This window comes from Peromyscus californicus, unplaced genomic scaffold (assembly GCF_007827085.1).
Source record: "Peromyscus californicus insignis strain IS unplaced genomic scaffold, ASM782708v3 Scaffold_9__1_contigs__length_137607984, whole genome shotgun sequence".
NCBI classification, from domain to species: domain Eukaryota; kingdom Metazoa; phylum Chordata; class Mammalia; order Rodentia; family Cricetidae; genus Peromyscus; species Peromyscus californicus.
The window spans coordinates 7542277-7567150 of NW_026294617.1; the positions used below are offsets into that span (position 1 = coordinate 7542277).

The window sequence follows — 24874 nt, forward strand, 5'->3', positions numbered from 1 at the left end:
ACCCTCAATCTTCTTCCCCATTTCTTCCACTCCTAGGCCCTAAGTCAGCTGGGCCCCCCAGAGCCTGCTGGAGGCCTCCCAGGCTGAGGGGCTGGCGCTGGCTGCCAATGCGAGATGGAAGTGACGTGCGCACTGCTGTCCTGCCGAGGAGCATGCCTTTCACGCTGCTCCAGGGACGCACAATGTCCTCTGAAAGCCTAAAAGCCACTCAGGCTCCTTCAGACCATGGGTGGATTCCTGGAACCTGAGCTCACTTTCAATGTGTTTTCATGTTTTCTTGACACTGCTGCCATGTTCAAGACTCACAGGTGGCAGACTGGGATTACATCAACAGCAGAGGCCTGCAGGAGACAATCCGGAAAGCTACAGTAGCAATGCAGAGGGGCATGCATTCTCCCCTCCTTCTCTCCTCCCCGCTTCTCTCTTTCCTGTGTGTGTGTGTGGGGGGGTGTTACATGTGTGTATGCACATCCATGCAGAGGGGCGATGCATTCTCCCCTCCTTCTCTCCTCCCCGCTTCTCTTTCATGTGTGTGTGTGTGTTGGGGGGCTACATGTGTGTATGCACATCCATGCAGAGGAACTCAAAGATGATGCTGATGTCTTCCTCAATCACTCTCCTTTTTATACATTGAAGAAAGTGTTTCCCAGTTGAACCCAGAGCTCACTGATTGGCTACCCTAGCTAGCGATCTTGGGAAACTCTGTCTGTCCCCTCACCTCCCATTACAAGGCTGAGACTAAAGAGGGCAGCCACACCTGCCTGGCTCTTCTCACACAGTATCCGACGCAGATTCGTGCAAGCGCCTCAGCCACTGAGCCGTTCCTCCAGCCCTGATAGTTCTTATTACTAGGAATCAACTTCCATGGTAATTTAGAGGTGAACAGACCCCCCCTCCCCGTGTGTGTGTGTGTGTGTGTGTGTGTGTGTGTGTGTGTGTGTGTGTGTGTGTATGCGCGCATGCGCCCACCTAATCACATGCATTCCACTTTGATACAGAATCTCTTGCTGTTCATAACTTGCATGGCGGGCTAGTCAGTCCATGATCTCCTGAGATTCCCGTTTCCACCTCCCAGGTAAGTGTTTCTATACCCAGAGTTCAGTGGGTTCTGAGGACTTGAACTCAGGTGCTTACACTTGCTTAGCCACTGAGCCATCTCCTCAGCCCACGCACTACTATCTGAGTAGTGATTGCAAAATAAAGGAAGAGGAAAGATGTCAATGAGGACCCCCAATAAACAACCAAAATCTAAGGAGCAGATAATGGGGTGTACTGTGGGGTCAGAAGGCAGGTGTCACTGCTGAAGGAGGAAGGCCCAGAATAACACACTCCTTGGTGTTCCATGATACTCAGAAGCCAGGTGTCTCTGTCTGTCTGTCTGTCTAGTGGAATCTGCTCTGAAGCATAACTGAGTCTTTGGATTCTTAACTATTCCAAAGGTCAAATGCCGAAAGTATGAGGCCTGTGTTTTGACTCCTGTGTTTGGAATTCTTACCATTGTGTCTCTATCTTCCCCAGAGATGCTGTAAGGTCCAGAGGTCACATGTCAGCTGCCACTTCTACATTAGCAACACAAAAGGAATTCTCCACCACAGGTGGACCAGTAATGCCTATCATTACATGGACTATATTTCCACTGAAATCACGAATTTGAAGTGAATGCCCCCCACCTCTCTTGCTTCATTTCCACTTTCCTGCCCTCACCACTTAAAACCACAATTCAAACCCAGATGGTATTCACTAAGCTGTCTGTCCAATGCTACAGGGCTGACCATCGCTTGGAGTGCCCACTGAGCACAGTACAGGCAAGGGCAGGTGATCACTAAAGTGTGAAGCCAGCCTGGTCTACATACTGAGTTCCAGGCCATTCAGAGCCACAGAATAAGAGACACTGTCTCAGAAAAGAAAAAAAGAAAAAAAACTGTTATCTGAAAGAATCTAATACTGATGAGAACTACTCTAATATCAGCGGCTGTGACACATCTGTTTATCACACACACCAAATGACATATGATTAAACAATCTCTCAACCCTAGCATGTTTCAAAGTGTACAGGTAATGCTGAGAAGCCTTGGGTTAGGGATGTAAAGCTGCTGGTATAGCAACTGCACATATTACATGTTTCTTGCTACACAGAAGATACCCAGAGTGGTGTCTCCTTCCATTTTTCTCTCCTTACCTCCTCCCCATTCAGCTGTGCTCGTGATTACCAGGACTGTTCTGCAGCGGAGTTTGAAAACACGAGAATTTATTTTTATGTATACAAGTGGGGTTTTTTGCATGTATATATGTGCACCACATGCATGCAGTGCTCACACGGGCTAGAAGGTGTTGGATGCCTACAGATGGAATTATACGGAGTTGTGAGGTGCCATGTGGGTGCTGGGAACTGAACCTGGGTCCCCTTGGCAAGAGCAGCAAGCGTACTGACTCACTGAGCCATCTCTCTACCCCCCTTCCTCCCCACTTTTAAATACAAGGCCCCCCTATGTAGGATAGGCTGGCTGTAAATGGACAATCCTCCTGACTCAGCCTTGGGATTAGAAGCACACACCACCACACCTGGCGGGTATTTTTATGTTACTGACAGCAGATCTCCATCAAAGCTTTTGGTTTTTTTTTTCTTTTGTTTTTAGATTTTGTTTTTGTTTTAGAGAAAGGGTTTCTGTTAATTGCCCTGGATGTCCTGCAGCTCACTCTGCAGACCAGGCTGGCCTAGAACTCACAAAGATCTGCCTGTCTGTCTTCCAAGTGCTGGAATTAAAGGCATGGACCACCACCGCGCAGCTTTAATTTGTTTTTTATTTGAGATTTATTTACTTTTATTTCATCTGTATGGGTTTTGCCTGCACGTATATCTGTGAATCACATGCATGCACTGCCCATACAGAAGAGAAGAGGAAGTCGGATTCTCTAAGAACTGGAGTTGCAGACATTTGTGAGCCACCATGCAGGTGAGGGGGATCCAGCCTGGGTCCTCTAAAACAGCAGCCAGTGCTCTTCACCACTGAGCCATCTCTTCAGTCCCAAACTGTCATTTTTTAAACTCCTAACTTATAGAATCCTTCCTAGACTCACCCAAGCAGATTCCCCTACTTTGAAAGGACGTGACAACTCTGCCTGAGAACTGGTTCCCACTGAGGACGGCTTACTATCCTAATACAGTAGGCTTTGGTTTCTGCCGTGAACCGAATGGAACAATGAGACTCACTCTCACTGAGGAGTGAGGCTGGCTTCAGCCTCTGGGGTGGGCTGCCATGTCTGTTTCAACAGGGCACTGGCTTCAGAGCAGGCTCAAGGCCCTTGCTCTTGCACAACAATCTGCATGTAAAACAAGGTTTTTCCACTCTTACTCTTGAAGATCTGTATTCAATATACAAACACCAATCTAAAAACCAAATGCTAGGGGAAGAATGGAAAAGGGAAGCAACGGGATTCTGTGCTGTTTGTTTTTACTAACTCATCTGCTACCTAACACCCTGAGGAGAGAGGCTTCACACTAACTCATCTGCTACCTAACACCCTGAGGAGAGAGGCTTCACACTAACTCATCTGCTACCTAACACCCTGAGGAGAGAGGCTTCACACTAACTCATCTGCTACCTAACACCCTGAGGAGAGAGGCTTCACACTAACTCATCTGCTACCTAACACCCTGAGGAGAGAGGCTTCACACTAACTCATCTGCTACCTAACATCCTGAGGACACAGGCTTCACACTAACTCATCTGCTACCTAACACCCTGAGGACACAGGCTTCACACTAACTCATCTGCTACCTAACACCCTGAGGACACAGGCTTCACACTAACTCATCTGCTACCTAACACCCTGAGGACACAGGCTTCACACTAACTCATCTGCTACCTAACACCCTGAGGACACAGGCTTCACACTAACTCATCTGCTACCTAACACCCTGAGGACACAGGCTTCACACTAACTCATCTGCTACCTAACACCCTGAGGACACAGGCTTCACACTAACTCATCTGCTACCTAACACCCTGAGGACACAGGCTTCACACTAACTCATCTGCTACCTAACACCCTGAGGACACAGGCTTCACACTAGCTTACCTGCTACCTAAGACCCTGAGGAGAGGCTTCACAGAGAAGGGGATTTCTGAGCTGGTTCTAGAAGAATAGAGTTAAAATTTGCTAATGGAGCTAGAAAAATAGGGTAGGGAAAGATGATGAAGCACATGAAGGGGATTGGGTAAACCTCGGGTACCTGGTGGGATCTGACAGATTACACAAAGCAGGAGACTGTACTCCGGGCAGTTTAGACTCTACAGACAATGGGGGTGCCTCAGGGCTTCAGGAGGGAACAGTATGTTCAGATCTGATTTAGCTGTAGCCGTAACACCGAGAATAGGATTGCTATGGATCTCAAGATGCGAGGTATCCCTTCTGAAGGGCTCTTAGGAAACAGAAGGAGGCAGGGGAATCCTGAATGAGACTCCAAGGACAGGGCATACGAGAAAAGAAGTCCAGAGGTCCTTCCTCCCACACTGTGGCCATGAGACATCTGTGAGTCCTTGTACCCCATTCTACCACTGGCCCCAGGCCTGGGGTGCTTCTCTGCCCCACTAGCAACCTCTCAGGACAGCCCAGAAGCAAGTTTCAGGGCAGTGGCCCAAACGTTAGGGTGAAACCTCCATAACATAACAAGGTGCAAGCTAAGGAAGTCTGTCTGACTTATGGAAGAAATGCGAGGGAGGGGATTTAGAGAGAAAAAGAAGGTTGGAGGTGTAGCTCAGCTGGTAGAGCGCTTATATGGCAAGCACGAAGGTCTGTGTTCAATACCCAGCACCCCACAAACCAGAAGTTGGGAGGGGGCTATCTGTAATCTTAGTATTGGGCGGGGTAGAAGGATCAGGAATTTGAGAAAGGAGGCTGTAGGGAAAGCGAAGGCCATCAGAGAAGATGGAGGGACGCCTGCCTTGATGAAAGGTGATCTTACAAATAAAGAGTCCAAGCATGTGAGAAACACAAACACTCGAGTGCTAAGGGCCAGCATTTCACTGAAGTGTTAGAAACTGAGTTGGGCTACTTTTCAATATTCAATCATGGGAATTCAAATATCTGTTGTACAAATGAGGACATAGAAATTTAGGAATGCTGAGGGCAAATCACTAGTGAGTGACGACAAAAGCTAGCATGATGTCTAATACTGAAGTCTCAGCTGTTCTCAGCTCATGCCTATCATCAGCTCCAAGGGACTGCAAGGGAACAGGATTCTGACCTGTTGGCCACTGAAGGTCTCATGGGCTTTGAACTACTGAGCTGTTTTCCTGAAGGCAAAAGCAAAGGCAGGAGGATGGGGGACATGAGCTCAGAGTGTTCCTTGGACAGTGAAGCAATTAGTTCCAGGAAGAGGAACGGTCCTGTGGCTGCCCCTGCTCAAACAGAAGCTTGCTCTGGGAAAGAAAGCTGTTCAGAACTCGAGTCATTTACAAATATGTGAACATATACTGCGTACTTCCTGTGTGCTCAGCAGAGTACTGGGGAGATGGGGAATGAAGAGGACAAGCTGCTTCTGGACCCTACATGTCCTGTCTGTTCTCTAGCACTCCTTCACATTCCAAGAGCTGCATTCTGCCTTGACGGAGCACTAGCCCAACTCGGGGGCTGGGGGGAGAGAGCATGAAGCCAAAATCACCGAGAAGATTCTGATTTGAAATGAGCCAGGCATCTCTGGTTCAAGGTCCTATTTGTGCTTCTGAAGCAGTTAACTGACATCCAGGACTTACTTTTGTTTATTTGTTTTAAGGCTGTCAGCCACATCCCTGTGTCTTCACGGCATTGCCAGCTTTTTACTCTTTGGGGAGTAGTTTGATTATACGAATCACATGAATTGAAAGTTCACTAACCCTCTGCCTGTTGACCCCTCCAGTTCTAAGACTGAAGTGGGGTCTCCAGCATGCTTGGGTGTACACTTTACCACCGACTTGCATCCCTGGTCCCTACCTATCCCTTGGAAAAATCACTTGTCTACTGGAAGCAGTAAACAGGCAGCTGGCTAATGCTGACTCTCTGAAGGATGAGAAGATTATGAAGCAGTGAGATTGCTCTTCTCTGGAAACAACAAACAGGAGCAGAACATGAAAAGACACACAAAGCCACGTGCTGGGATTCAGGACGCAGCCTGGTCTAGAACAAACCCCACATGCAAATCCTAACAGTGTTAACTGCAGCTGAGTATTAATCAGGTGGTGCTGAGAGCTTAGGAGTCATCAAAAGCACTAATGGTCGAGTTGTCTGCTGGGCCAGCTCCCCAGCCCAGTGATTTTTGTCTCGTGGTTAAACCGTGTGGAGAAGACCAGGCGATTCTGGGGCGAAAGCTAAGGTAATGGGCAAAGGATCAGAGACCAGGCGGACTCATCTCACTCTGTCTCTGTTCCTTGTGAAACGCCAGTTCTTCGGGTCCAGAGCAAATGTCCGCTCACCACCATCTTAACAAAATAACAGCTTTCTATACAGCAGCCAAGGCCACATGCTTCCCAACAACTCCACCCACTTTCTCTCACATGAGGTAAAACATGAAAATGCTTACAGACCCAGGAATGTCCGTGAGTATTCCATGTAGACACCAACGCAAAGCCAGCTCTCCCCAAATGTGCCAATATTACAATATAGAGCAGAGAGAACACTTAGGTACATGAGTTGTGAAATAATTGTACACAGAGGAAAGTTGTTTGACAAAGTGAATCTGCAGCTGCAATAACTTTTACACTAACTTCAACACTGCTTCATCTAACCTATTCTAAGTACCTAAATCAACATGAACACTCCCTATTCATATTTGGGTAAAAAAAAATGTTCCTTTGCATCTACACCGTGTGTGTGTGTGTGTGTGTGTGTGTGTGTGTGTGTGTGTGTGTGTGTGTGTGTGTGTGTGTGTAAGACAGGGAGAGGGAGAGGGAGAGAAAGAGAGAGAGGGGGAGAGAGAGAATAAGAATTATCTTCTATGGTTAAATTCAAATATTGTTAATAAATACTCTTGTATTTAATATGACACATTACTTCACAAGCATGATCAGGATATAAAATATTTTAAAATAGGAAAGCCAGTTTCAAACAGCAACTGTGGTGTGATTTGACTGAAGCTATTTTAACACAGTGGAACAAGCCTAAAAACCACAAAGCATGGGCGCGTGAGGTAGGAAGACACCCCGGCCTTGGAGGGTTCAAGTCCATCTTGAGCAACACAGGAAGCCCCATACCTCACAGAAAAGACGATTTCATACACAGACACAACACCTTCACTTAGGAGCTGAGTGTCTCTTCTACACACTGTCTGTGTTTTGTTTAATAATTGTCCAAGTGCAGCAGCTGCAGGAAACAAGGACCATAGAGAAGACAATAAAGGAGAAGATCACAAGAGCCCACACCGCCCTCCCAGGTCACTTCTCACCATCGCCCTTCGTTACACTCTAACTTATCAACTCTAAGTGGTCCACAAGGAAATTCCGCCAGCACCATGTCCTCTTCTTGTCAAGTGCAATCCTCCATAGAGAAGCAAATATGCCCAACTCCTACCTTTTCCAGTCACAAATGTCGTCAGAGCCACAGTCACTGATTTATGAACGTAAGGAATGGCTGGGGCTAGACAGAGGGCTTAGTGTACCAGTTCTCAACCTGTGGGTCTCAACCCCTTTGGGGTGGAACAACCTCTTTCACAGGGGCCACCTAAGACCACTGGAAAACATAGATATTCACAGTATGAGTTAACAGTACCAAGTTACAGTTAAGAAGTAGCAATGAAAATTATTTTATGCTTGGGAGTCACCACAGCATGAGGAGCTATACTGAAGGGACCGTCGCAGCACTAGGAAGGTGGAGAACCACTGGCTTAGAAGATGTGCAAACATGAGGATGTGAATTTGAATTCAAGTGCCCACATCACAAGTCATGCACGTATGCATGGACGCACACATGCACACCCCTAACTCCAGTGCCATGGAGAATGGGAACAGAAGGATCACTGGGGCTTCCTGGCTGCCAGCCTAGCTCCAGGTTTAGGAAAAGACCCTGCCTGAAAGGTCTAAGGTGGAGAGAGAACAAGCAAGACACTCAATATCCTCTTTTGGGCTCTGTATGCACTTAGAGAAGCAAGCAACCACAGACATGAGCACATATACCACACAGACCACATTCAAACATATACATACACAGTCTCACACATATAGACACACAAAGGGCTGGGTATCACATCAGTTATCTGTCTGAGGTTTGTTCATCTTTGATTGCCAGTATTTATTTAGATTTGTAAACTCATATAGTTGTCAAAGTGTTACCTGCTTTAGCGTTCTATATGTCTATATGGTTTTCAGCCATATATATGTATGTCTATATATGTCTTTCAGCCTTCTATATATCTACAGAAAAAGCCTACTTTTTTCTCCTTTTGCAATGAAAATGATTATCTCTAAATTTCGTCTAGAATGTAACTAAAGACAAGCATACCCCTCAACCCCACCCACCTATCTCCACAACATTAACCTACAAAGGCACATGGCCTTCTGGGCTGCTGACTCCACTCATGGGGAGCCTGACCCTCCATCTCATTTTGGTCTGTGAAAGGTGTGAAGATGCCAAAGGACATCCAGGGACGCCCTTGTCTGAACCTGAACAGGGATATATTCCTGCCATGCACAGCCAACGTCACTACAACATTAAATAACTACAGTTGTTTCCATAAGGTATAATTACTTGGGATTAGAATTAGCCCATGCTTGCAAGAAAAAGATTCAATTTGATATATTCCATATCTCTCAATGTAGCATGAAACAAGCCAATGTGAAAACAATTTCCAATACTGTTTCTGAGATGAAGTGTGACGAAAAATTCACATAAATAAATAGCTACAGTAGTCTTTCCTTACTAAGAAAGGGATAAGGTTGAGCCAACGGTTCCCAGAAAAAAAAAATCCATCATGAAATAAAGTCCCCCTGTAAAAGATGGTCCCATAAAATAGTCCCCCTATAAAGATGGTACCATGAAATAAGGTTCCCCTGTAAAGATGGTGCCATGAAATAAGGTTCCTCTGAAAACGATGGTGCCCTTGAAATGCCCATGTCTACAGCATTACCTTGCAAGTCCGAATCACTGGACTTGGGGCTGCTTCTTGCTCTCCGCTCTGTCTTTTTGATCCCAGGTCCACCTCCGCTCCCACCTCCGACTCCTCCACCGCTTCCAGCACTGTGGCCTTTGCCATAGCCATTGTACACCGTGGCACAGTTGCTCTTGTAGATGGTGGAAGGTGGGCTGTTTAGGCGGTTCTGGCGGTCAATCTGGCGGTCCTTCAGCTTTTTGTGGGGTGGCTTGCTATACTGGTCTTCTCGAGTGATATAGCTCGACATTCCATACAGTGGGATAATTTCTAGAATGAATGTGTGTGATAAATACAAGCTCAGTCTACATTTGTCACAGTGAGTAATTAAAAGGTCAAATAACCTGACCCCTGGAGGAAACAATGCAAAGAACTGCTACATACATTATAAAATATACTTTAAAACAATGCTGGGTGCATTATGGGATCATCAGTTATTAAAAACAACACAGTACATTTATTATTTCCTATAAATTATGGAGAAAAATGAAGACAACAGTTATCTTCAGTTATCCCCAAAGACTTCATTGGCTGGTGAATTTACAACTAAATCTGATCTTGCCTTTCTCAATGTCTTTAGTAGATGCAGTACATATATAAGAGAACAAATGAAATATCACTTTACATGTATATATAGACTCAAAACATTTAAAAGTATAACTATTTGTAGAGAAACAACAATGTTTCTATCAAAAAGTACAGAGTTAGCATGATATAAAAAGTTACTCTGGGCATTTAAAAAAAAACAACAATTGGAAAAAAATTATTAAAGAGGGTAAAATGACAAATAGTTGTTAAAAGTAACCAAAGATATAAAATGAAGGGAGAAAGAAGTGTGAAAAAAAGAAGAGCCACTTTTGCAGTCTGTAGCTAAACTTAACAGCTGCCATTTTGAACCTCTTTTGGAACGATGGGTGGAGGAACATGTGAGTGGAGTCTCACTTCTAACTGGTAAAGGAGAAAATAGGAACTTGCAATAGTTCTTATGATCTTAGGAGAGATTTTATTTTACTCATTTAATTTTTTAACTTTATGTGTATCATTATTTTGTCTGCATATATGTTTGTGCAGCATGTGTGTGCCCATGGAGTCCAGAAGTGCCAGGCTCCCTGGAACTGGAGGTGCAGAGGATTAATGAGTGACCCTGTAGGGCTGAGGATTGAACCCAGGGCCAGTGCTCTAAACTGCTGAGCCAGCTCTCTAACCCCTTACTCGTTCTTTCTTAAAAATTTATCTTTTTTTCACATGTGTACCACATGTGTGCCGGCACCGCAGAGGCCGGAAGACAGCGCTGGGTCACCTGGAACTGGACTCCAGTGACGGGGCTGGGGACCAAACACTGGCCCTCTGCAAGAGCAGGAAGTGAGGTGTTTTTAAATCATGTTTCGGCATCAACAGAAAACGACACCACATATCATAGATAATATGTCCTTATCTCCTTTCAGGAATAAAAGGACTTCTCAAATATACAGTAACTGCATAAATTATATGTGACTTGTGGGCATGAAAAGAAAGGACTAACCACAATTTCTAGGATGAGGAACCCAAAGGATGACAGTGCTGAGTAGGAATGCATGGGAAACTCCATAACTCAACTAATTATGAAATTATTAATAGTTCAGCTCTTCACACAGCTTCATTACATCTTTACAAGACAGCCAGTGTGGACTAGAGAGTGTGAGAAAACCAGCAGTGCCATATTCAGAGAGAGGTGTTGAAGTGAACTGTTCTAGTATATGGCAGACGCTGGCCACAGTTCTAAACGGCACAAGGCATTACACTTGACAGGTAAAGCGGTCACCGTGGAGAGTAACGTAAGAACCATTTCAGACACGGTGAGAATTTTCTAAGCTTTCATGGTTCCAGGAGTCAATGTTTAATTGCTTTTAGCAATACACACTGAGAAAGCAGGGAAGGAAGCTCCACAGATGTTTCTAGAATATGAAGGTTTTTTTTGTCATCTTTAATTTGAAGCTAAAGGTGGCACTTTTCTTCTATGAATGTTACTGTTCAGTGTTATTTTAGTGAAATTAGATCAAAGTACACTATGAAATAAAGAACAGACAGTGCTTATCTAATTCTGATGATGGTTTAAATCACAGTTTTACCTTGCTAAGATAATAAAGCCATCATTTATACAAGAGTAACCACCAGGCATCATAGGGAGCAGCTGATAAAATAATGTAGGTCAGAGAGCATCAGCAGAATGTGAGTCAGGGGGCAAGGCTCTGCAGAATGTCTGTGCAGTCACAGCCAACCAGACACTCTGACAACCTTCCAAATATTTCATATGGATTATGACAGAGCACTAAATACCTTTTCACAAACTGATTAACTGAGTGAGATGGTACATGCCCACAATCTTAACACCTGGCAGGCAGAGGCAGGAGGATTGCTATGAGTTTAAGATGACTCTGGGCTCCAGAGTGAGACCATGTCTTAAAAAACAAAAACAAAATCAAAGTTAACAAAATTTTTTTTCTAAATGTCTTCATACCATGCTTTTTTGTTTATGTCATTAAGAAAATAAAGATCAAATTAGTAAATGGTTGATGCAGGGCATGATATTTACCTCATGTTTGGCTGTGACCTTCCTACACCCTTTTATGAAAGCATGTTAAATTTCTTCTGACTAACTACCAAAACAAACAAAATAATCCGATTTCATTCCTAAGTGACAATGGGATATTTAATTAAAATATTCATCTCAGGGGGTGGATTGGGGGGAGGAAGGCTGGGAGGCGGAAGGAGGGAGGACAGGGGAATCTGTGGCTGATATGTAAAATTAAATTAATTATAAAATAAAAATATTTTAAAAAATATTCATCTCAGATTTCTCTTTTGTTCATAATAAAAAAAAGAGACAAATGCCAATGTGAGATGAACAGAGGAGAAAGCGGGAGAGAGATGTGGTGCTGTGCTCAAAGCACACGGGGAACTCGCTCCAACACTATGCAGTGTAAGAGGACGTCTCTGAACCAACACGACAAGTGTCTAAAGAAGTCAAATGCTCCAATTCAGAGGGAGAGGGGCCTTTCTCGAAGTCCAAGAGCTGAAGTCAGTTTCTGCCTCCCTGTTCTCTGGCCTCCGAGCGTGACTTGGATAGTCAGAGCTCGAGACTGAATCCACATTGGAACTTCCAAAGACACAAGGCCGAGAACACCGAGACTCTCTTCCTTCCGACCTAAGTATTTGCCTAACAACCAGTGACACTGTGGCTAAGATAACGGCTAGTCTCAAATGAAAAACAGCTGCAGGTTGGCCACACCAACAGCAAGATGACTGTTGAGTTCTGCCAAGATATATCTTTCGGGAAACCCAAAGGATATTGAGACTTCATAATCTTCTAACGTTTTAACGGGGCACGAATCATTTCAATTTCCCTTCTACTGGCAGACCGTGATGATGCCAAAGAAATAACGGGGCCCAGCTCTGCCTGAGGCCACTCTTACATAAACACATATCAGCAGGCAGAGGAACACAGGGCAGACGGCTACCTCACTTCCAAAATGCTCTTGGTGGGGTGGACCGACCAAGTCAAATCCAGACAGCGGAAGCTTGGGACGGCGCATGAGTTTTGTACCAATTAGGTCTCTTTCTGCCTTGCTTACTCCACAGGAGACCAAGCCTAGAGGCCTCCCGAGTTGCTGGAGTGCAGCAGTTTCAGCAAATCCTGGCCAGCTGTGACGGACTCACCTTGCTCACTATATATGGTGGGGGGCAGGTGGTGCTGGGGGAAGAACTGTGGTGGCATGTCTCCAGGCACGGTGACAGGAGGGTAGTAGGCTGTGTGCGAGTTCTGAATGAAGTGCGGGTGGTGAGTCAGATAAGGGGGGAGGTGATGGGTGGGAGACATGGCTGAGGGATAGCTCGGTGGGTAACACTCAGGAGACTGGGGTGTGACCACCACCCGGCGGACTCCAGTACTGTCTTCAATCACCTAAGAGAGAAAACAGAAGGACTGGATATAATACATACTATTAACAAGCACACCTGTGGATATGAAAGTATTATTAACTTCCCTGTTAATTACACAAAGGAATTAGTAACTTCCCCATTAACTGAATGAGTCCAACTCCATGAAACATTTTGAAAAAACCATTATCTTGCTAGTAAATCTTGGATTTATCATACAATTTTTATGGTCATAAAAATTTTACTGGACAAGTAAATCGAACATATGCTTAAACTGATGTTAGGAGTAACTTTGTATATAACTATAGACTCAATGGTTTTGCAGGAAGATTTCTACGGTTATCTAAGAAGTTTCTAGGGCTGGGTTTCTAGATCTGCCTGACAACGTCTACTCTCTATCTGCTTTAGGACACACAAGTTCATGGATATCAGGAAACACAGGGAACAGTGATGCCAAAAGCCACAGAAATACACTAAAACATCATTTACCTGGACTAAGGATGGTGGGAAAATGAAGGGATTCCGCCAATGGAATAACTTAAGCAATCTCAAGTCAGGATAGTCAAATTTATACCTAGCTGTTCTGATTTCACCAAGAGCTCTGGCAGATGAGACCAAGCAACCTCTCATCTCTAGGAAGTCAACTAGGGAGGAACAATGTGATAGTCAATGCCTACCCGGCCAGTGCTGTGCTACTGTGTTATCCCAAACAGTCTTGATACAACACAAGCAAGGATATTGTCCATACAACAGACACCACAATGAAAAGGCAAAGCTACGAGCCGCCACAGGAAGTGGAACCATGACATGACAGTCCCAGAAGGCTACCGGGGCTTCAGAGAACTGCAGGACTGAAACAGCTGATGGATGAACTCTAGGTTGGGGGCCTCTGAGGAAGAAGACTGAAGAGTAATCTCAGGAGGCTGAGGCTACAGCTCAGTTGAAAGGAAGGGCCTGGCTTTGGTCAAATTAAAGAGGAACAAGATATACAAGTACACACACACACACACACACACACACACACACACACACACACACACACACACACACTGTTAAACTGGGAATCTGGGGCCAGACTCACCAACATTTGATCGAATCAATTATTTAAGAAAATGAGGCATACACTCTGACAGGCTTTATTGTTGGTTTCTTTTTCTTTTAAATGCTTGAAATTGAATCTGTATATTGAAATAGATTGTTGCATTGCTTCTCAGGAGGTTGATAACAGGACAAAATAAAATGATTTAATTGTGTCTAACAACAAAAACATACCCTATGCTTAGCTTCATGAAAAACAACAACACAGTACTGCTAAGGCTGAACTGGCGAGTCTCTAAGTGTTTAGTCTACGTTTTAGTGTACAAAGTCATCCTGACTTGAATTAACAGCCAATGGCTGCTCTTCATGTTAAGAAAACAGGAGGATAGAGAGATGGCTGGGTGGTTTAGAGCACATGCTGCTCTTCCAGAGGACCCTGGTTTACTTCCCAGCATCCTCATGGCAGCTCAAAAGAGCCCAGACCTCCACCTCCAGGGATTAGATGCTGCCCTTGAACCTCGTGGACACCTGCACACATATGGTGCACATAAACACACGCAAACACACATACATGCATATAAATTAACGTGAAAATTTCTACTGTACTCATATTTCATTAAGCTCAACATTCATTCCCTGAAATTGAGGCTCTGAATCATTCTTTCTCCTAGAGCTCAAGACAATCTTTCTTGTCCTTACAGTTTTGAATAAAGCTAGCCACTTCCGGGGTGTGGCCAGCTAATCACATCAAGCTACTTCTGAACATGCAGCTGGTATATTTTACAAGTCCATGTGTAAGAGTGTCTAAACAAGGACACGGGAAAGTGCAGGCACAGACTGACATCATCTATCCTCAGTCTAAAAGATGGAGCACAAACACACTGGTCTAGAACATACTTCCTACAACTGCAATATCAATGTGGATGTTTCTTACCAGCGATACAAAAAATGCCTCTTCCAGGGTTCTCTTACCCTCTCTAACTTCCACCAGCTATTAGGAAAAGGGGAAGGCACATTCTAGGTGTTCCATCTTCATAAGATATTCATTCAATCCTCAAAGCTCAAAGAAGCAAAGAATTCCAAGCAGTTCCCCATTTCCTCTAGGTGAAGCCGCATGGAAGTCACTGATGTAGTAAAGCTGACAGAGGCCACTTTCCACAGCAGTGATTGTAATGAAAATAATTTATTCTTAGCCGTTCATAATTTCTGGCTTGCTATAAGCATATTTTTTCTAAAGTTCATCAAAAAACTAAATGACATGCAGAGCTGAAAAACTGTGTTCTTACTACTTTTATAAGAACAATTGTCCTTAAAAAATTGTTCCTAAAAGTTAATAAAGTAAGAGGCGGGAGAGATGACTCAGAGGTTAAGAGCACTGACTGCTCTTCCAGAGGTCCTGAGTTCAATTCCAGCACCCACATGGTGGCTCACAACCATCTGTTATGAGATCTGGTGCCCTCTTCTGGCATGCAGGCAGAATAGTGTATATAATAATTTAAAGAAATCTTTAAGAAATAATAATAATAAAATAAATTTACTCTGAAGGGTAAATTATCTTTACACACACACACACACACACACACACACACACACCAGCTTTCTAGGCAGAAAATTAAGTAGCATCACAAAGCCGCAAATTGACGCACATAAAACCTGCCGGAAGCCCTGTTGTAATTATCCTGAATTATTCTGTGGTATCTGTGAAAGATATTTACATGTACATACATAATAAGACACTTTCAGAAACCCGCTCTTACCCAAACTAGGCCTGTCTTTCATCCTCCCCAAATTAAGTATTAATTTTAAACTAAGTATAAAAAAACAAAAACACAGTGATAATTTGCCTGCTGCTGTTTTTTTTTTTTGTTTGTTTTGTTTTTTGGTTTTTTTTTTTGGTTTTTCGAGACAGGGTTTCTCTGTGTAGCTTTGCGCCTTTCCTGGATCTCGCGCTGTAGACCAGGCTGGCCCCGAACTCACAGAGATCCGCCTGCCTCTGCCTCCCGAGTGCTGGGATTAAAGGCGTGCGCCACCACCGCCCGGCCTGCTGCTGTTTTATAGCACAAATTATAGCACACTTTACTTATCAAATCTGGTTGTGAACTCTACCTAAGGAAATTATTCTCAGGTTTCCCTAAAGAATGACCAAGGCTGAGGAGCTTAGAGCTTAGTTAAGAATGCAATTTCAGAAGTGGTGGTAATAAGATCCTTTGTTTAGTAAAAATCATTCTCATATATGTATATATGAATTATATATAATTCTGGTAGAAGAAATCAAACATCTGAGAAATTCAATTTAAAATACCCAAGGCAACAAAATAGGCCTTCAAGCTCCACAGATAACTACTGAAAAACAAATTCATTTCCTTTTGGGGTGAATGAAATTATGGCCATGTCTGGAGGCAGACAAACCACATATTCAATTCAGCAGTGACTTCCTGGCACATACCACTGTTAACCACTGAATACTCCAAGGTGAGGAAACTAGCCTGGGTTCTAGCAAGTGCCGTGACAAAAGTCCAAATACAATGATTTCAGAAATCAATGGCTCAACCAAAGTGCCTCTCACGCATCCCCAGGGAAGCACAGAACTCTGGGAAAAGTAGGTGTGCTCTCTCTCTCAGATGGCCACCTACTGTGAGCTGCATTATGAACTCCACTAAGCCCCAATTCTTAACTCCCTGTGCTGAAGTGTTCATGCTCAGAGAGGCCTCAGAATGTGTATGCAGCTAGCCTCTAATCCAGAGTGAGATTAGGCCCTGGAATCGGACCTTGTGAAACGACCTAAGGAATACATTCATTTATAAGGTCAGAAACAGAGGCCTTGGAAGGCATTCCGCCATCTTGGACTTTTAGCCTCCAGAACTATGGTACTTTTTTGGGGGGGAGGGGGGCAGCTTTAGTAAAGTAACACAGCACCTAGAGGAGTCTTAAGGCAGGGTGGCTGAGTCCAAGTTTCCTTTACCTTAAGTCTATGCCTTCCCTGCTATGAAAAACAAAATGAAGTAAAACAAGTAAGTGATCCATTCATCTTTCATTCACACTAGCCTTGATCCACTTAAGATCCATATCTGATTATCTCATCTGAACTTAGAGAGCGCCACCACATGTTTCTCATCACCTGGGCCTCACCTCTCTGTGCCCATCCTCACCTTGCTGAACAGCTGTTGGTGCCCATCATCTATCTGCCTCCAGAGAAGGAGCAGGGCAAGGGCTACAGAGTCAGACAAGTGAGAAAACTTCTAGGTGCTGTGCACACTTGCCGTCCTGTGCCAAAGGCAAAGTGGCTGGTGTAGGCGCACCACATTAATTGGGTGAACTTGTGTTCTACTCACACAAGTGTTTCAATATATATGACCAAAAGAACCATGAATAAAATAAAAAAAAATAGAGTAGTCTAGAGACAGCGGCTAAGAGGGGGTCTAATGGGAGCAGTGTGCAGGGTGGGGTGGGGGTGGGGGCTAAGAGAGAAATTTCCAGCCCAATCCCAGCTGTCACATGTAAGTTCCCTGTCCACTGGAGAGTTAGACTTGAGCTTGCTATGTTAGAAAAAGGGAGACAACACAGAGTGCTATTAAAATGCAGCTAGTGACGTCACCACGCTGGGGTTTTTACGAGGTCAATACATCACTGCATCATGTGCAGGATTACACAGAAATTATGTAGGCTGCTAAGTCAATATACAAACAGCCAACACTCAGAGTTAGGGCACCTGTTAAGAGACACAAAAGGCTTCAAGGCACAGCCAAAACCACTACCTGCCTACAGTTGCTGTGCGTCAATGTCCTCAACCTGAAAGGAGCCAGGACACCTTTAGTTGCTGAACAGGGCATGATATATACCTTACCAAAACCTTGCCACAATCACCATTACCCATGTCCATCACCTCACTAAGTCAACAATCCTGAGGCACAGTGCTACTGCACAGAGCTACAGAAAGCAGGAGGTACTGAGGGGAGTCAATATAGCTCACTCAAACATAGAACTTTCAGGAGTAAAAATCTATTTTAATTCCAAAAGTTAGAATGGGTCTTGTAAAACACATATAGTTTAAGTGTCTTTTCTTTTAAAAGAAAAATGCTTAACTGGAATGCTCCCTGGGAATTTCAATAAACTCCTTTGTTCTCAAAATGCTTTCTTTCTACTCCCACCAACCTGCAAAGGTACAAGAATAAAGAGAAGCTGGAAGGGCAGGAGGCAGAAGGAGAACAGGGCCTGCTTCCTGCTCGGGCAGGGTCCGGGAGCGGACGAAGCACACATACGGATACAGGACAGGTTGCCCACAACCAGACTGGGGTAGAGGGCACACTCGGAGCTGCGCAGGCACAGAAGCCTGGGACAAAGTGGAAAGGAAAGTAAATTAATTGACTACAACAATCAAAGACAATGGTAATGACTTCTATAATTTATGTATTAATTTATAGAGTGCTTGGAACAGAACCTAACTCACAGAAAGAATAAGATGATCATGGTCCTAAATTCTATATGAAAAATCTTCAAGTAAGATTAAGTAATTTAATGTAAGATGAGTAGTTGATAAGCCCATATCCAAAGATGACGAGATACAACACTCCATTTCCACGGAAAAAAAAAAAAAATCAGACCAAATTCATCCAATAGGTGTGGCACTGGGTACGTGTAGATAAAATGATACCTTAAATTTCCAGTCACTCCTAAAACAGACTTAACACTGCTTTGAAGACCAAAGGTCCTGTGGTTTAACTGTATCTGGTATTAAAGCAGCCCTCTCCAGCTACCCAGGCATGGTCATGTCCTCAGGACATTGGCCGACTGTTCTGGAGGTACCAGTACATGGAATCAAGCCCTCTGCAGCCAACTCAGTAGGCAAATAGCATCCTCACAACAGCGTCTGCCTCCTTCAGGTACTCACTCACGGCCATGCTGTTCAGGGAAGAGCACAGGCAGGCCTTCAAGACTGGGGCTGGTATTTGACAAAGATTACCGAGTCAGAAGAGAAAAGCCAGCATCTGGAATACTCGAGAGTCCATACTTTGCCTCCTACGCTATCCCACTAGGATTCAGGAACCAGGCATCAAGAAATGGAGCCACAGCTGTTGTTTCAAATGTAATGTGTGTGGTACAACAAATAATTCAAAACCAATTTCTGGGGGTGATGCTATTTCAGTATCAACACTACCATGAACATGACCTGGTTGTGGAGCTAAGTACAGAACAGTATTCTAACCAAGAGAACAGTAAATGCCAAACGTCTGTGTCCTGTTAGGGTGGCATTCAAGACTTAATTATGCTCTCGAGTAATCATGATTGTGAAGTACAAAATAAATAGAAGAATCACCTCATTTCAGAATAGAAGGGACTCAAGATGCCCTCAAATTCTTTCTTCTCTCTGTGAGATAGAAATGACCCCACCACAGAACATGTGTTGGCAAATGCCTGTGACATGTCAGAGAACTGGGTATCAACCCACTGATGAGCAGCGGTGAAAATCTCCCCCACTATGGAGCTCCAGTGTTAAAATACAGCAAGGACAAACGAGCAATTAAGAGATATGTCTGAATAAACAATGGGCTGGCACAGGTTTTTCTCTGTGTGTTCTCCAGCTGACCCTGTGTTCTATAATCCCATGATGCCGGGATCACAGAAACAAAACACAGAAATACAACAGAAAATACTGGGCAGGGAGATGGAGAGAACGTGCAGAGAGAAGAAAACGGCACACCACTCTGTGGGCAAGGAGTCTGAATTGTTCCTCATACAAAAGAAAGCATAAATGAAGAACAAAATAGCCACCAGTCCACTAATAATGGAAAGGGGATATATCCAGGTGCTCTTCTCCCTTCCAGGCACACTCAATGCTGTAGAACAGCCCCTGCTTCTTACAGAACAGAGTCTTCAGCAGCTATGACAGCCATCAAGAGGGTCAGGGCAGAGGGCAACCTCTACACTTTCCGCTCATGGCTTTCACAGTGCTACTGCTGGTGGAACAAAGCAGTGGTTCACCCACAGGCTACGGTCATAAAAGGAGGCAGCCTGGGCTAACGCTTACATATAAGCTCATTACTCGGTGACTCTACCTAAGGGGGCTCCAACTGCTGGCCAAGTGTGGAAAATAACCAACTAAAAATTTTAATAAAACTTTTATTACATTTCCTTATTTGTGCGTGTGTGCATGCGCACATACATACATGTAAACGCATGTGCCACAATGTATATGTGAACACTAGAGGACATCTTGCAGGAGTTGACTGTCTCCTTCTCTCCTGAGGGTTCCAGGGACCTCACACAGCGGGGCAGGCTTGGTGGCAAGCACATTTCCCATTGAGCCATTTTTGCTGGCCCATAAGTCAAATTTAGATGCATTTTTCTTTCTATTTCTTTTCTCTTACCAGGCTACAGGATATCTAATTCAGTGCATATTGACCATTAGCTAACATTCCCAAAGGATGGACAGAGGTAAAGAGAATACCTCTGTTGTCAAAAAGACGCTCATTCTGACCAATTACTTTCTTTACATCCGTCATTTTGGAGAAAGAGCGGCTTCCCAAATGACAGGATACTCACTTGGATGTTCAACCCTTTCCATATGCTTTTCAGATCTTTCTGTCAACATGAAGCTTTCCTACGACACTTGAACAAGCCATCATAAATTATTACTGCAAAAAGTGGAAAATAAGGCTCAGGGCATATGCTTAAGACATTTTTACACATAAACTGTCCAGAAGGCTAATGATGGATGGGGAAGGAACCCCAGCACCACAGCCAATAGCCAATGGAAGGACCCTGCTTCAGTCTGCGTGATGCATGCTCAGCAGGACAGGTCCTGCCAGAGTCTGGATTGACCAGAGTGGTCTTTTCATTAGGGAGCCTATACCGAAGGCCACAACTTCTACCACCTCAAGTAGGCATCCATGTACGCAGCAAAAGAAATGCAAGGGTGAAGTGGGAAGTGATCACCAATCTGGGCAGAGGCCTCCATTAACGGCCCCATTATTCCAAAGGCACTGCTAGTCCTACCAGAAATGCTGTGACCCTTTAATACAGTTCCCAAACAGGAAGTTATTTTCGTTGATACTTCATACCTATTACTGTTATAAATCGTAATGTAAATGTCTGCTGTCCGATGGTCTTGGGAGACCCCCGTGGAAGGGTCGTGACCCACAGGCTGAGAACCACACTCTGGGTGTTTTTAGATGAGGGTGGCGACAGTATGACGAGGAGAAGGACTGGGTTCCCTTGGCGATGCTGATTCCTGACGGCCTGACAGGGTGCGCAATCACCATGGAAACAAAGCCCTGGCATGTCTGTGAGGCAGCTTCTATATGCAGCTTATCAAGGAAGCCCTACCCTAAGCGTGGGTGGCACATTTCACAGGCTGGGATCCCAGACTGAATAAAAGAGAAGAGAAAGAGCGGGCAGCAACATTCATCTCTTTCTACTTCCTGACTGTGGATGCCACGTGACTAGCTGCTTCATGCCCCTGCCTCCGTCCTGGCCTGCGATGTACAGCGCTGCTTCTGTCAATACATCGTCAGAACAGAAAGGGAGATAGTGAACACACCGTCGCACCTCGTGCGCTTTCTAACAACTGAGCTTTCTCTCACGTTGAAAAGGTCAGGTGAATTTTTCCTCAAATCTTTCTCAACTCCATAATCTAATCAAAATTAAAGCATCATGCACACACCTCAACCGTGTCAGAAGTCACCAGTCACATGACAGTTCCTGGTGCTCAGGCCACAGTGGTCTTGGGTCCCTGGGGCAGTCTTCCTCACCTAAAGAAATGCAGGCTGGGGCACCACAGCACTTCCACAGCGGCCTATTGCTGTGCCTGTCCGTCCGTCCGTCTCCTCTAAGGTCACCCTCACATGACTGACCTGAGCAGGTCATGCATGTGTTTACTGAATGTATCAGTCTGTCTTTTAAAGGCCCCTCAGTAGCACACCATTTTCTGCTACACTCAAGAAGTCCCTCCACCCTGCGGTGCCCGTGCGGTAGCACATCTCTCTCGGCTTTGCCTCCCTCCCCCGTTGTCTTACACCAACAGACCATCCACGCACAAGCCGCAGGTACTCGTGTATTGCAGACACGTCGCAGGCGCACTGCACAGCGGCACACTGCCAGGCTGGAATGCCTCCATCAGGGCAGGCTCTGTCACTGACTTGTAGATGGTGGGCAAAGGAAAAGAACCCAGTACATTCAGAAATGCCTGGTTGCAGTCTGACGCTCCGGCTCCTCAGATGTAGCCAGATGGTGACTATTACAGACATCACTAACCACTCAGCAGTGTGCAGTGTCACAGAAACTCCAGCCACCTCTGCCACACCAAAAGCACCAAGGGGGCGGGCCTTCCCCCAGCTAGTTACTCTCTGCCTTTTCAGAGTGCAGTAGATTTACCACTGTCTCCCTCTCTTTTGCAACAGCTTTGCTGAATATGATTTACACAGCACCAAGTCCATCCTTTGGAAGTGTCTGATTCAGCAGATTTTAGCACAGTCACAAGCTTGAACACCATCACTATATACTTTCTGAGCAGTTTCGTTACCCAAACACACACCACAGCCACCCATTAGCAGTTGGTCACTCTGCATCACTCCCTCCCCAGGCCCTGGCAATCACTAGGTCTCTGTGGATTTGCTAGCTGTGGACATTTCACATACACAGGATGGCACAGTATGCAGCTTTGTGCCTAGCTTCTTTTCAATTCAGTTCTTTTCTGTTACCTCTCCTGTTAGGGTCATCTATCCGTTCATAAGCTGACAGACACAGGGGTTGTTCCCACCTAGAGGTCACTGTGATCAGCTGTTAGAACATTTGTGTACATGTGTTTGTACAGTTAGGTGTTGTCCAGTCTCTCTGCCTAGACACCTAAGGATGCTGCTGCTGGGTCACGTGGTAACCCTGCTTCACCATTTGGGACGGTTGTCCGGAGTGGGTCAACTATCTGACACCAGCAGACACAGTGGAGGAGTGTTCCTTGCTGCCTTGGGTTAGCAGTTCTTGGTACTATCTCTCTTTTGTTACTACAGCCACCTCCGAGTGTGCGATGCATGCGCAACCTTTCCCATCCTGCTGGCCTGTGCGTCACCACATGGAGACTGTCTAAGCCCTTAGTCTTTTTGTTTTGTTTGCTTGACAGGTTATTTTGTAGTGCTGGATATGCACGCAGGGCCTTGGGTTTGGAAGGCAAAAGCTCTGCCACTGAACTACACCTCCAGTATCTGGTTCATTCAGACAGTGTCCTGCTATGTGGCCCAGGCAGGGTACTTAGACTCTCGGTCCTCATGGCCCATTTTTGAATTATGTTGTCTTCTCACTCTTCAGTCACAGGAGGTCTTTACATTTGATAGATACATGTCACTTCTTACAAAATATATATGTATATATGTTTTCTTATTTTTAGCTGTCTTTGAACTTTACTTTTGATATCTTCCGCAACACACAAAAATTCAATTTATAGGCTGGGTGGTGGTGGTGCATGCCTTTAATCTCAGCACTTGGGAGGCAGAGGCAGGCAGACCTCTGTGAGTTCAAGGCCAGCCTGGTCTACAAAGCCAGTTCCAGGATAGCCAGGACTATACAGAGAAACCCTGTCTCGAAAAAAGAAATTCAATTTATAAGCAGTTAATATTACCTTTTCTCTTTTTACTTTATGGTTAATGTTGTCATATCTAAGAATCCATTGTAAATAATAAGGTGATGAACATATAGTCCCCAAATGTATAGTTTTAGTGTTTAGCTTTGTTTCCAACCCACTGTGAGCTGATGTTCATGCAGGATGTGAGGTGAGGGTGCAATGGCACTAATGTTGTAGGTGTGAGTATCTAGTCATTCCGCAGCAATGCTGAGACATCAGTTTCTTTCTTAAACACACATTTAGAATGTTTCATTACCTGAAGATATAAACCATTCTGATACTGCTACTTTTCAGATATTAGGTACTCTATTATTCTCCTTGAACATTTCTCATATAATTTACATCACTTAACAAAAGGATATGCTCTCTCCTCCACTGCTGGTGGGAAGTGCAAACTTGTACAGTCACTTTGGAAATCAGTATGGCAGTTTATCAGAAAATTAGGAATCAATCTTCCTCAAAACCCAGATACACCACTCTTGGGCATATACCCAAGGAATGCTCAATCATACCACAGGGACACATGCTCAACTATGTTCATAGCAGCATTATTCGTAATAGCCAGAACCTGGAAACAACCTAGATGCCCCTCAACTGAAGAACGGATTAAGAAAATATAATACATATACACAATGGAGTACTACTCAGCAGAGAAAAACAATGACATCATGAAATTTGCAGGCAAATGGATGGAACTAGAAAATATCCTGAGTGAAGTAACCCAGACTCAGAAGAACAAACATGTTATGTACCCACTCATAAGTGGATAGTAGATGTAAAACAAAGGATAACCAGACAACAACCCACAACTCCAGAGAAGCTAGCTAAAAGGAAGATTCAAAGAGGGATGCATGGATCACTTTGGGAAGGGGAAATAAATGAGATCTCCAAGAGTAAACTGGAGATGAGGGGTGGGCAATGGAGGGTAGGGGATGGGGGATGATAACATAAGGGCATGGGATGGTCGAGCTGGAACAGGGATGGAGTGGGAAAGCAATGAAAGAGATACTATGATGGAGGGAGATATCATGGGGATAGAGAAACCCAGTGCAAGAGAAGTTGCCAGGAATCCCCAAGGATGACCCCAGCTTGAACTACTAGAAATAGTGGAGAGGGTGCCTGAACTGAACTGGCTTACCCCAGTGATCAGATCAGTGAATACCCTAACTGTCATCACAGAGCTTTTCTCTAGT

General features: G+C 44.6%; 1 protein-coding gene across 3 annotated transcripts in view; it reads right to left on the reverse strand.

Moving 5' to 3' along the window:
* Positions 1–24874, reverse strand: part of Fndc3b (fibronectin type III domain containing 3B) — a 309891-nt gene that overhangs the window by 116076 nt on the left and 168941 nt on the right. For all 3 annotated transcript variants that reach the window (XM_052730002.1, XM_052730000.1, XM_052730001.1), the window contains exons 5-6: positions 12815–13058; positions 9098–9388 (exon numbers count right to left, since the gene is read on the reverse strand). In XM_052730002.1, the coding sequence (XP_052585962.1) occupies positions 9098–9388; positions 12815–13058 (535 nt within the window). The remainder of the gene's footprint in view (positions 1–9097; positions 9389–12814; positions 13059–24874) is intronic.